This window comes from Cetorhinus maximus, chromosome 5 (genome assembly GCF_964194155.1).
Source record: "Cetorhinus maximus chromosome 5, sCetMax3.hap1.1, whole genome shotgun sequence".
Lineage (NCBI taxonomy): Eukaryota > Metazoa > Chordata > Chondrichthyes > Lamniformes > Cetorhinidae > Cetorhinus > Cetorhinus maximus.
This window is the reverse complement of record NC_135883.1, coordinates 68,057,321-68,070,816: the sequence shown is the minus strand read 5'-3', so window position 1 is coordinate 68,070,816 and position 13,496 is coordinate 68,057,321. Positions and strand designations below refer to the sequence as shown.

General features: G+C 44.5%; 1 protein-coding gene across 6 annotated transcripts in view; it reads right to left on the bottom strand.

Annotated features, from left to right (window-relative positions):
* LOC144680695 (frizzled-3) overlaps positions 1-13,496 on the bottom strand; it is a 135,727-nt gene that overhangs the window by 2,549 nt on the left and 119,682 nt on the right. For all 6 annotated transcript variants that reach the window (XM_078541945.1, XM_078541944.1, XM_078541943.1 and 3 more), the window contains one exon: positions 10,420-10,686. In XM_078541945.1, coding sequence (XP_078398071.1) covers positions 10,476-10,686 — 211 coding nt within the window. In that variant the 3' untranslated portion in view covers positions 10,420-10,475. The remainder of the gene's footprint in view (positions 1-10,419; positions 10,687-13,496) is intronic.

The following is a 13,496-nucleotide window of genomic DNA, read 5'->3' as shown; positions in this document are numbered from 1 at the left end:
GTAGAAAGAGGGATGAGGAGTAAGATGTTGCGGCGATAATAGAGAACTGGCTGAAAAAAGAGCAGGACTGGGTGTTAAATATTCTTGAACACAGTATAAAAATTAGGGTAGGTAAGAAAGGCAGTATAAAGCTAAGAAACAACAAAAATACCGTTACACTACTGGGTGTATTCTATAGGCCACCAACTAGTGGAAAAGATATAGAAGAGCGAAATGGCAACGAAATTACAGAGAAGTAAGTGCAAAAATTATAGAATAGTTATAATGGGAACTTCAAACATTCTAATATAGGATGGGGTAGTACTAGTGTTAAGGGCAGAGATGTGGAAGAGTTTCTAAATGTGTTCAGAAGAATTTTCTACATCAGTATGTTTCCAGTTCACTGAGAAAGGAAGCATTGCTGGGTCTGGCTCTGGACCAAATGGATCAAGTGTTGGTAAGGGAATATATAGGGAACAGTAATCATACTAGTTTAGGGTTTAAGTTAGCAATGGTAAAGGGCAAGGAGGAATCCTAGAGTAGAAGTAATTTGTTGGGTGAGAGCGAATCTCAATGGGGTGAGAATGGGTCTGGCCCAGGTAAATTGGAATCAAAGATTGCCAGATAAAACTATAATTCAACAATGGACTGCCTTGAAAGAGGAGATTTTTAAAATTCATTCATGGGGTGTGGGCTTCGCTGGCTGGGCCAGCATTTATTGCCCATCCCTAGCTGCCCTTGAGAAGGTGGTGGTGAGCTGCCTTCTTGAACTGCTACAGTCCATGTGGTGCAGGTACATCCACAGTGCTGTAGGTACATCCACAGTGCTGTTAGGAAAGGAGTTCCAAGATTTTGACCCAGCAACAGTGAAGGAACAGTGATATATTTTCAAGTCAGGATGGTGAGTGGCTTGAGAGGGGAGCTTGTAGGTGCTGGTGTTCCCATTTATCTGCTGCCCTTGTCCTTCTAGATGGTAGTGGTCGTAGGTTTGGAAGGTGCTATCTAAGGAGCCTTGGTGAATTCCTGCAGTGCATCTTGTAGATGATACACACTGCTGCTACTACTGTGTGTCGGTGGTGGAAGGAGTATGTGGAAAGGGTGCCAATCAAGCGGGCTGCTTTGTCCTGGACGGTGCCAAGCTTTTTGTGTCGTGGGAGCTGCACTCATCCAGGCAAATGGAGAGTATTCTATCACACTCCTGACTTGTGCGTTGTAGATGGACAGGCTTTGGCAAGTTACACATTGCAGGATTTCTACTGACCTGCTCTTGTAGCCACCGTATTTATATGGCTAGTTCAGTTCAGTTTCTGGTCAATGGTAACCCCCAGGTTGTTGACAGTGGGGAATTCTGTGATGGTAATGCCATTGAATGTCAAAGGGCAATGGTTAGATTCTCTGTTGTTGGGGATGGTCATTGCCTGGCACTTGTGTGGCACGAATGTTACTTGCCACTTGTCAGCCCAAGCCTGGATATTGTCCAGGTCTTGCTGCATTTGGGCATGGACTGCTTCAGTATCTAAGGAGTTGCGAATGGTGCTGAACATTGTGCAATCATCAGCGGACATCCCCACTTCTGATCTTATGATGGAAGGAAGGTAATTGATGAAGCAGCTGAAGATGGTTGGGCCGAGGAGAAGTACAGTCGAAGTACATGCCCATGAAGGGGAAAGGTAGGGCAAACAAAGCCAGCAGACCCTGGGTGGCAAGAGAGAGTAAGATGAAGCAGAAAAGGGGGTAAGTTTGGGAGGAGAGGGGACACATATGCCAGATGTCAATTTGATAATACAAGTGAGAAGTAGGCTGTATATAGAAAGTTCAGACAGGAAGAGAAATAAGAAAAAAGCACAGAGCCTGTATGGGATGAGGCAGACAACCAACATAAAAGGAAATCCAAAAGTCTTTTGGCATTAATAGTAAAAAGGTTGCAAAAAAAAAAGGGACAACTGATTAGGGACCAAAAACGGAATTTACACATGGAGGTTGAGGAAATAAATGACTTTTCAATTATCTTTGCCAAGGAAGATGCTGTAAAAGTCAGTGAACAGGGAGGTAGTTGAGACACTGGATGGGCTATAAATTGATGAAGAGGTGATATTAGAAAGGCTGGCTGTATCTGAAGTTAATAATTCACCAGGACTGGATCAGATGTATCCAAGAATGCGGAGGGAAGGAAGACTGGAAATTGCAGAAATGGTGGCCATAATCTTCCAATATTCCTTGGATACAGGTGTGGTGGCGCAGAGCACTGGAGAATTGAAAATGTCACACCCCTGTTCAATAAAGGATGAAAGGATAAATCCAGCAATTATGGACCAGCCAGTTTAACCTTGGTTGTGTGAAAGCTTTAGTAATGATAATCTGAGGCAAAAATGAACAGTCACTTGGACAAATAAAAGCAAAATACTGCAGATGCTGGAAACCTAAACTAAAAACTGGAAGTGCTGGATAAAACTCAGCAGGTTTGGCAGCAGCTGTGGTGAAAGAATCAGAGTTAATAGCCAGAATTGAGAGTCCAGCAGGCGGCGCGGTTAGCGCCGAGGGGGGAAAACAGCCCGCTGCCCGCGATCAGCTCCCCAACTGCGATTTCATGCCGGTGGGCCAATTAAGGCCTGCTGAGCATGAACCATGGCTCCCCCAATGTTTGGGAACGGGCGGGCAGAGGTGGGGACCTGTCGGCTGCCGGGTCCAATGGCGACCCAGCGGCTGGTTAAAACCGGCAGAGTCGAGCCCTGAAAGGCTGCTGGCGACAAAGACATCTTTAGTGTCGTCAGTAGGAGGGTAAAAATTATGGATACAAATGTCAAGCAGGAGAGCAGGTCGGGTGGGCACTCGGCCCCCTAGTTTACTGATGAATGTCTCGCAGTCCTCCTGAAGGAGGTGGCTGCCAGGAGGAATAACCTTATCCCCAGGGATGGAAGGAGGCGGCCACCGCACCTTACAAAAACTGCCTAGGAGGAGATGACGGTGCTGGTTAGCAGCCATGATGTGGTGCGGTGCACCTGGGTCCAGTGCCACAAGAGGAGGTTTAACGATCTGCTGAGAGCGGGAAGGGTGGGGACCGTGTTGGCATGGATCAGTGTGTTGAAGTGTTAAGGGCTGGCCAATCCCCGTGGAGCCCAGGGGGTCTGAGTGCCAACTGTTAATGACGCTGGAGCTAGCCAAGGGGGTGAGCCCTGGCTGCTTGGAATGAATGCCTTGTGGCTCGAGGGCCACGACTCAGATGTGCCCTGTGAGGTTCTCCTCAGGTGGCCAGGCTGCAAATGGGGCTGCAGATAGAGAGTGGACTAATCAATGCTCCTCTCTCCTTTCAGGAGAAGATGGCCCATAATAACATAGAAAGGTCGTGGACTGACGGAAGCCCCGCTAACCACCTAATCCTAATCAGATGTGAGCAGGACGCCTTGGAGCTGGAGAGGCGCCACGCACCTCGGTCAACCAGCTGTGGAGAGGCTGGGGCGTCAGACGAAGGTAAAAGTGCAGTGCACAGAGGTGAGAGTTTTGGATGGTGCAAACATCCTTGTGTAGTCTCATCATTGATGGGAACCTCAAAACTGGATTCCCCATTGATCATTGAAAGACGATGGCACCATGATTCTGATCTCCATGGTCTCACCAGGTGGCTTAGCATGCACACTGACACTGTGATGACTTAAACTAATGACACGTTGTTATTCTACCTTAGGTTTGCCAACATGCACCCAATCGCAGGACTCCAAAGACCCACCCCTGTCACCAGAGGATCACCAGGCTCCAGGTGCACCTATGTCACACCCGCTCTCTGAGGCAGGCACCAGCGCAGATACCAGCACCTCAGTAGGCATTAGATCTTCGATTAGAATTTCGGTGAGGGCACTTCACACTTGCCTGAGGTGCAGGTGGAGGCAGAGTGTGCCCAGGGTGCTGGCAGTTGGGAGGACTGCTGGAGACCAGGACGATGCTCAGTTGAAAGCAAATGAGGAGCCTCTAGAGTTGTCCATTAGGCAGCAGATGCTGGATGTCCAACAAAATGTGTGGGAGGATCTGGCGGAGATCCATGAGGGTTTGAGTGCCATGGTCTCTGTTATGGAGGCATCCATGTGGAGCATCAGCACTGCGTTGACCCTCATGGCCAAGCGCAATGCCTCCTCCATTGGGAGTGTGGAGAGGCAGCTCCAGAAACAGAATCAGGGTTCCCTGGGGTTGCACTCGGATCTGCAAGCCCTCACACAGGGACTGACTTCAGGTGGTCAGAGTCCACTCAGGCACTGACCTCAGGTGGTCAGTGTCCGGTTGGGAGATGGATGAGGTGCCCAGTATCCCAGCTAGGTGCCTGTCCATCAATGGTGAGCAGGGAGGTCCAGAATGAACTCCAATTGGCGCATGAGTTGCCTGTCATCTCTGAGGGCTCCTCTCAGGGATCTCTGGATGACGGCAGCAGCTCCTCTGTCCCTCTGCCAGTGACTGTGGCATCTGATGAGGCTGCAGCGAGTGGGGAGATGCCAGCCATGGAACTGGCTATTCCCTCCCAGGTGGGGCCAGCACAGGCTCCACTGGCCAGAGGGTGACTGCCAAGGTCATTAAGGCCAACAGAGTCAGCAGGTTGTCTCCAATGCCAATGCCAGTACATGGGGAACACCAAGATGTAGCACTCGCAAACGTAAGTTTGAGGCACCATGAGCACAAGAGGGACTGGTCATGGGTGATCTTCTGTTGTGCACTGTTTTGTTTATTTTAACTGGTCTGGGATTGAAGACCAGAGAAGGTTTTGTTACTTTGTTTTGACTGTCAACATGAGATAAATTTTCTTTTCTTGTAATGGCCCGAGTATACTTTACCTTTTTTATTTAATGTGGTGCAGGGTACGCCAGTATGTAATGCTGGACTTGGGGGGCTTGAAACTTTCTTGCACAGGCACTGAGTGGACTTGAGTCGAAGGAATGGGCCATTTCAGACATCCGGGATGGAGGCAGGAGCCCTGCTGTCATGAAGATATTAATGTATATAATGTTATTGGAAATTATTTTATATTGAGCTTGTAGTGGGGTCTGTGTCTGTGGGTGTGAGTGTGAGTTTCTTAATTGGACTAAAACCAGCTAGTCTGGATGCTTTGATGTATAGTAATTTTGAGATGTTAAACCGTAAGGTAAAGAGTTCATTTGCATTTTGTTGAATAAACCATTCAAAGACTAGGGGTGAATTCTTGCACCTAGCTAGAAGACACCAAGCAATATGTTTATATTACTAATAAAATTGGTACTATGAAAGGGGTTTTATTGTTAGAAGAGGTGGAGTTCAAACAGTTCAAAGTTCAATGAGAGTTTGCATTCAAAGGGAAGGCTAGATATATACAGAAGAGTTGTGTGTGTGGAAGTCAGAGGCATGTAAGATCTAAGCCTGTGTCTGCGAAGGAACAAAAAGAAAGGAACCTCATTTTGAATTTGTAAAATAAAATGTGCTTTGCCTGGTGTCTGTCTAAGTCTATGGGTTATTGTTGCCTTGGGGAAGATTATCTGAGTCATTAATTTGGGGATTTGTTTAAAAGTTATTATGGTAGTAATTTGTAGACGTGTATGTATTTAATTCCTTGAAAATTAATAAATTTAATTTATATAAAAGGCTTGGTGGGTTTCATTTCTGAATTCAGAGCTGCATCTCAAACATACCAATTGAAAATATGACAGTTGTTTAAAGTTTCTCTCTGGGATTTAAAATAACTCAGCCTTTACCAACTGCTGTGTCATAACAATGGCATGAGGTGGTAGCGCTTATTTGGCAGCCTAGCTGAAGGAGCATTGGACTAAGGCGTCCCTGCCTTCCTGGAGGTTACAGAGGTCTGGCTCCACGTCCTCAGCGTTCTCCTCACTGTGCTTCTCTTCTGACTCACTACTGGGTTCATCCTCTGTGGCCTGTGCAGCTGCATCAAGTTCCTCTTCCTCCAGTGGGTCCCTCCTTAACAGTGCCAGATAGCGGTCGCATGCTGCACTCTCCACAATCAGTGACACCCACTCTGGGGAGTATTGTAGTGCTTCCCCTGAATGGTCCAGGCATCGGAAGTGAGTCTTTAGAAGACATACGTCCTCTCTATTACCACCCTTGTGGAGGCATGGCTCCTGTTATATTGCTGCTCTGCCTCTGTTCTTGGGTGGCAGAGAGGCGTCATAAGCCACCTTTTCAACGGATAGTCCTAGTCACCCAGCAGCCATCCATCCAGTCGGGCTGGAGCACTGAAGAGCCTCAGCACCTGGGAGTGTCTCAGGATGTATGCGTTATGGGAGCTGCCAGGGTACCTTGCACAGACTCTCAGAATCTGCATCACTATCTGAACATTCATGGAGCGGGAGCCCTTCCTGTTAACGAAGGCACCCGGCTGACCCGCTGGCGCCTTGATGACCACATGTAGAGTTGATTGCACCCTGGATGCGGGGGAACCCAGCAATCGCTGTGCTTGCACCTCTCTTCCCACAGGTCACTCCCCTGAAAGCTGCATTAGGGCACCTGGCCTCCTCTCCCTTCTGTCCCTCCCTTTCTCCTCAGAGGAGGTGCCTCCAGCAGAGAGCACAATCTCCATTACCAGGGTTACAGAAGGCTGTCTGATGCCTGGAAGGGTCCACATGGTCTGAATCCTCCGGGGTCCTTGGAGTCACCAAGAAAACCTGAAGTGCAGCCTGAAAATGCGAAGAATGAAGACCCGAACAGAGTTGAAGCTGCCAAGTACCAATAAGTCACCAGCAGCAAACTATCTACCAAACTCCTTACTACTCACAGGCAACGCTGCTGACCTTTTTTATCCTGCCCGTAGATGAGGTTTTGCAAATTGTCAGTTGGCTGTCTGCCTGTTTAGCCCATGCAAAGAGTGCGAAATCGCACAGGCAACGAAAAATCGGCGTCAATTGGCTTTTTAATGTTCTTAACTGGCCTCTTAATTAATGGCAGGTGCGGCTCCAGCACCTGCTGGGTGAAATATCACGCAAGTGCGCGATGACGTTGGGACACTCACCTGATGTCATTGTGCACTATTTTATGCTTGACTATGTCGGGTGTGCGCCTGCACGCCAAGCAAAAAATTCTGCCCAATGTTTTGAATTGAATATGACTCTTCTTCAGAATTAGTCCAAGTGATTTATCCAAGACACTTTGGACAAATACAGATTAATTAAGAAAAGCCAGCAAATATTTGCTGAGGGCAACTCATGTTTAACTAATTTGATTGACTTTTTCGATGAAGTGCAGGAAGGATTGATGAGGGTAGTGTGGTATACATCAGTTTCCAAAAGGCATTTGATAAAGTGCCAAATAACAGGCTTGTCAGCAAAGTTGAAGCCCATGAAAGGGACAATGAGAGCATGGAAAAGAAGTTGGTCGAATGACAGGAAACAGACATTAGTAGTGCATGTCTATTTTTCAGACTGGAGGAAGCTATACTGTGGGGTTCCTCAGGGGCCAGTAATAGGACCACAGCTTTTCTTCATCTATGTTAATGACTGAGATTTGGGTATACAGGGCACACTTTCAACGTGTGCAGATGGCAAATTTTGGAAGTATTGTGAACTGTGAGGAAGATAGTGATAGACCACAGATAGGCAGACTGATGAATAGGCAGACAGAAGGCAGATGAAATTTAATGCAGAGAAGTATGAAATGATGTATTTTGACAGGAAAAATGAGGAAAAGCAATATAAATTATAGGGTACAATTCTAAAGGGGTTCAGGAGCAGGAGAACCTGGGGTGTATGTGCACAAATCATTGAACGTGGCAGGGCAAATTAAGAAAGCAGTTAACAAAGCACATGGGATCCTGGGCTTTATAACTATGGGCAGTGTGTACAAAAGCAAGGAAGTTATGGTGAACCTTTACAAAACACAGGTTTGGCCTTAATTGGCATACTGTGTCCAATTCTGGGTACTGCACTTTAAGGAGGATATGAAAGCACTGGAGAGAAAAGATCTATGAGAATGGTTCTGGGAATGAGAGACTTCAGTTATGTGATTAGGCTGACAAAGCTGGGGCTGTTCTCCTCGAGAGGAGAAGGTTGTAAGGAGATTAGCTGGATGTGTTCAAAATCATGAGGGATCCGCACAGAATGAATAGTTAGAAACTGTCCCCATTCGCGGAAGGGTTGAAAACCAGAAGACAGATTTAAAGTAACTGGCAAAAGAGCCAGAGGCGACATGAGGAGAAACCGTTTAATGCAGTGAGCGGTAAGGATCTGGAATGCATTCCTGACAGTGTGGTGGATGCAGATTCAATCATGGCTTTCAAAAGGGAGTTGGACAATTACCTGAAGAGAAAAAATTTATGTCTACAGCGAAAAAGCCAGGGAGCGGGACTAGCAAAGGGCTCTTACAAAGAGCCAGTATTGATATGATGGGCCAAATGGCCTCCTTCTTTGTTGTAACCAATCTATGATTCTATAATAAATACACGTGTGAGAGACACCACTATCCAGCCTAGGTCACAAAGGGATAATATTATTACACCCCTGGGTTATCATGGAGGTACTGTAGTTACAAGGCAGCAGGTGTCACTTCCATTAAGATAATCAGGCTGTTTAGAAAGAATGAGCAAACTTGCATTGATGTAATACCTTTTACAACCTTAGGATGTCCCAAAACAATTCACAGCCAATTAAGTACTCGAGTGTAATCACTGTTGTAAAGTAGAAAATGCAGCAGCCAATTTGCACATGCAAGATCTCACAAATATCAACGTGATAGATAATGAACAGAAACATTAGTGATGTTGGTTGTGGAGAAAATATTGGAATAGTGCTGTGGAATTTTTTTCCTGTCCATCTGAGAGGGAACATAGTTTAATATCTCATCTGAAAAATGGCACTTCTGACAGTGCAGCACCCTCTCAGTACTGACATAGTAGTGTCTGCCAAGATCCTGTCTTTAAGGCTCTGAGTTAGAAGGTAATGGGTTCAAGCCCCATTCCAGAGGCACCACTGAGTTATGAATGGCGCTAATGATCGAAATGTAGTGTCTCAGAGCCTTCATTGCCTTTTGTAATCAGTGGAATACTAGGCGAATATTTTTGGTATAGAATTAACGTGGTATTTAATTACACAGCTAACACCTTTGCGAAAATACTGATGAGTGTTTGAAAGTACCTATTTGGACTGAGGTTCAGTTAACCGGTCGGCAGAATAGATAATTGCAAGGCGGTTCCACTTATTAAAATCCTGTTTCAGTTCATTTCAGGCAAACTGCAATTGAAAATTTATTGGATAGATATAAACAAAATATCATCAAAAGGATATTTTTTGGTTGCAAAAGCAACAAATGAGCAAATAGTGTTTCTAGTGGAGTTTCCAGCAACAGTAGAATTTGTCCAAATTACAATTTTTTTTGAGGTGAATGGCAGAGTGTGCTGGGGTGGGAGGCAGGGGCAATACCACTTCAGATCTATTAAGCTCCTCCAGTACCTGGTATAACGTATCATTGAGCTGAGTGCAATCTGCACTTCAACGTACTGACATGCTACAGATCAAGCTCCTAACTCAGCACCATTCTCCCTATCTTTTTTTTGTTCTTTCATGAGACATGAGCATTACTGGCAAGGCAAGCATTTGTTGCTCATCCTTAAATTCACACTTCAGGCCACAACTGCCTCCCAACACCCGCCCCTCTTCAGCAATGCACTATTCAACCAAAACAGAAATGCACCGGTGATAGGCTAATCAGCCTATATTGCTGCCTCATCTGTTGTGTGGACAAATCTTAGAAGGGCCACCATGAGGTGGTGTCGCAATATCCTGACATGAATAACAAAAACTTTGCATCAGCCCCTTTACAAAATCTACCTCATTTCAAGTTAATGCAACATATTTCTACACTTTATCACATCATTTGATCATTGCTTTCATACTATGGATCCTGTTTCTAATAACAGGATTTAATCTCTTAGAGATGGGAGTTCTGGAAACCAACAGGCTTGCTATTAATGTCATCAACTCTGCCATAAACTTAGTAAAAAATAGTTCCAAACAATGATCCCTTTGACCAACATATGGGTATGGTGTCTTCATAGAGTCAAATTCTGCACAGGAAATGTATATGTTCATTTAAAGATGTCACAGCAATGCTATAAAAAAAGGTTTTTAACGTTAAGGATCATTATCAGCCTTGAAGAGGAATCCAAATTTCCTTACTCCATCAGTTTTATAGAGAAGCCAGAGCCAACAGCAGTGTGTTAGGAATGAGAAGCCAAAGTCAGCTTTGAGCTTCCTCCTCTTTTGCCTTTTCATCGGTGGCAACAGTTGTAAAGAGTCTAAACTTGTGTTGTTCCAAAGACGATTTCAAGCCACATTTGCGTCAGCAACTATTTTAACCTCCTTGGCAGCACCAGTGGCATTGGATGAGATTGCAATTAACACAATCTATTATTTATTTCTCTATTGCCGACCTATCATAGTATGTCAGAAAATGAGCTCCCTCTTGCAAATGCTGTGGATTTACCTGTCTTCTGTTAAACTGTGTGCCCCCTTCACTTTGCCTTGGATAAGAGGCTTTGTTTAGGCACTTGTGCAATCTTCCTCGATGACTCGATTCATGCTGGTACCATGAGTGATGTGGGTTGCTGGATTAGTCAGGTCCCTGATACTGCTTTGCCGGGACTGGTCATTCAGACGGTGTAGGCTGCCTTGCTGGGACTGGTCGTTGAGCCTTGGCAGACTGCCATGCACCAACCGCTCATCCAGACCTCTGAAGCTGCATGGTGTATATCTGATAAAAGAACAATGGTAACATTTCCATTAACCATCACTTGGCAGTAGGTTTGTATGTGTGTTTATAAAACATCATGGGCTGGAGGTGGTTCAGATCAGCATAGCCGATTGAGTTCCGAAAGCACTACAAACCAAGGTGTTCCTGTGCTGGTCTCCTGTTTGAACACTGATGGAGGAGACTCAGAAATCCACATGGGTTTTTGGACCCACCGACTGCTACTGTAAAGTGGACCCCCCAACCTGAACTAACACTCTCCCTGCACATCAAAAATGCTGCACCACCCCCATTCTTCTCTGTTGCCGTTTACAGATGTTTGCACCTAAATGTCATGTTAATTACAACCCTCCAAATTAATTCTGCACTCTCTCACACCCGTCCTGTGTTGGCAGAGTCCAGAGTCCTAGACTGCTTCTGGAATATGTTTTATTAAAAGAGGGCGTTCTGATATTGCGGTATAAACAGAATTTCAAAAACTAAACTACTGTAGTCTTATAATCTTTCTCTAATGGCCTCCTCTCCCATTTCTGCTGTTGGCCATCCATCATTCATAAACTTCGATGCGAATGCTGCAGGCTATTCCACCACACTGGGCTTCATGAACCAGTATGGCTTTGCCCTCTGCAATGTCCATAAGCGCACCCTTCTAGCAGGGACTGTGGACAATTACAGCGCCCCCAGCATGGTCCAACTGACATCAGGGAAGGACTTTCCCGTTCTAGAACACAAGAGATTGAAGCTGAAGTAGGTCATATAGCCCTTTGAACCTGCTCTGTTATTCAATAAGATCATGGCTGACCTTCTATCCAACTCCACCTTCCTGTACTATATCCATATTCCTTAATGCCCTAAGTACCAAAATAATCTATCAATCTCAGCCATTGAATATATTCAAGACAGAGTATTGTAGAGAATTCCAAAGATTCACACTCCTTTAAGTGAAGAAATTTCTCCTCATTTCGGTCCTAAATATCTGATCCTTATTCTAATATTGTGACCCCGTGTTGTAGATTCTCCAGTCAGGGAAACATTTTCTCGGTATCTACCCTGTGAAGCCCCCATTTTCTTTGTTTCATTTAAATCACCACTCATTCTTCTCAACCCATGGAATATAGGCCTCGTCTACTCAATTTCACCTCATAGGACAATCTGTTGCACTTCTCCAGGGCAAGTATGTTCTTCTTTACTTAAGGAGACCAAAACTTCATACAGTACTCCAGGTGTGGCCTCACAAATGCCCTGTATAACTGTAGTATGACTTCTTTATTCTTACATTCTAATCCCTTTGTACCAGTGACCTTCCTAATTGCTTGCTGCCCTTGCATGTTCACTTTCTATAATTCATGTACAAGGTCATCCAGGTGCCTCAACGTAAATATTTCCCAGTCTCTCACCATGCAAAAAAATTCTGTTTTTTCTATTTTTCCTCCCAAAATGGATAACTTAAGCACTTGGTATTCTATCTGCTATGTCCTTACCCATTCGCCCAACCTATCTAACATCCCCCTAGCCTCCTTCACAGCTTTCTTTTTCATGTAATTTTATATCATCAGCAAACTTTGATAAGTTACACTCCTCTCATCTAAGTCACTAATATAGATTGTAAATTGCTGAAGCCCATGAACTGATCCTTGTGGTTCCCCGTTAATTACAGCTTACCAGCCTGAAAATGTCCTGTTTACTCCTATTCTGTTTTCTGTCCATTAACTTTATCCCATTGTGTGCAAAAATCCATGAGAATGCTTTTTGAAAATCCAAATATACATCATCCACCAATTCCTCCTTATCCATCTTACTAGTTACCTCCTTGAACCACTAACAGATTTGTCAAACATGATATTCCTTTCATAAATTTGAGACTCTGAGTAACTCATTATGATTTTCGAAGTTCTGTTACCACATCCCTAGTAATAGATTCTAGTAGTTTGCCTACTACTGATGTAGCTCCTCATTTTCTCTATTCTTCCTTTCATAAATAGCGGGGCTATATTTGCTACCTTCTATTCCCTGGGAACTGTTCCAGAATCTAAGGAATCCTGGAAAATCAAAACCAACGCATCCACTATCTCAATAATATAAAAGCAAAATACTGCACGTGCTGGAAATCTGAAATAAAACAGAGAATGCTGGAAAAATTCAGCAGGTCTGGCAGCATCTGTGGAGAAAGAAACGTTTCAAGTCTGTATGTCTCTTCTTCACTATCTCTGCAGCTATTTTAAAATCCGAGGATGTAGGTCAAATCCATTGGGATTGGTTTCCAAAAAGTCCCCTTAAACCTTTACTTATACAGATTTCTTTAAGATCCTCATTCTTGCTAGGCCACCGGTTCTCGATCACTTTTGGAATGTTTTCATGTGAAGACAGATACAAATGCTATTTGTTTAATGTCTCTGCCATTTCCTTATTCCCCATTATAATTTCACCTGTCTCTGCCTCTAATGAGCCCGTGTTTACTTTCACTAATCTTTTATTTATATACCTACAGAAACATTTACAATCTGTTTTTATGTTCCTTGCTAGTCTACTCTCATATTCCCTTTGCTCTTTCTTTGTCGATTTCTTGGTGGTCCTCTGGTGAATTCGGAAATCTTCCCAATCCTCAGGCTTACCACTCTTTTTGGCAATAAGCTCTTCCTTTGATCTTTTAACACCGTGTTAGCTGTGACTGGACCACTCAGAATTTGTGTGTCTTAAAGAAATGTGTATTTGTTGCAAATTATGTATTAATTCTTTAAATGCTAGCCATTGCTTGTCCACCATCATGTCTTTTAATGTAGTTTCCAATCTACCTTACCCAACTCCCCCCTCAT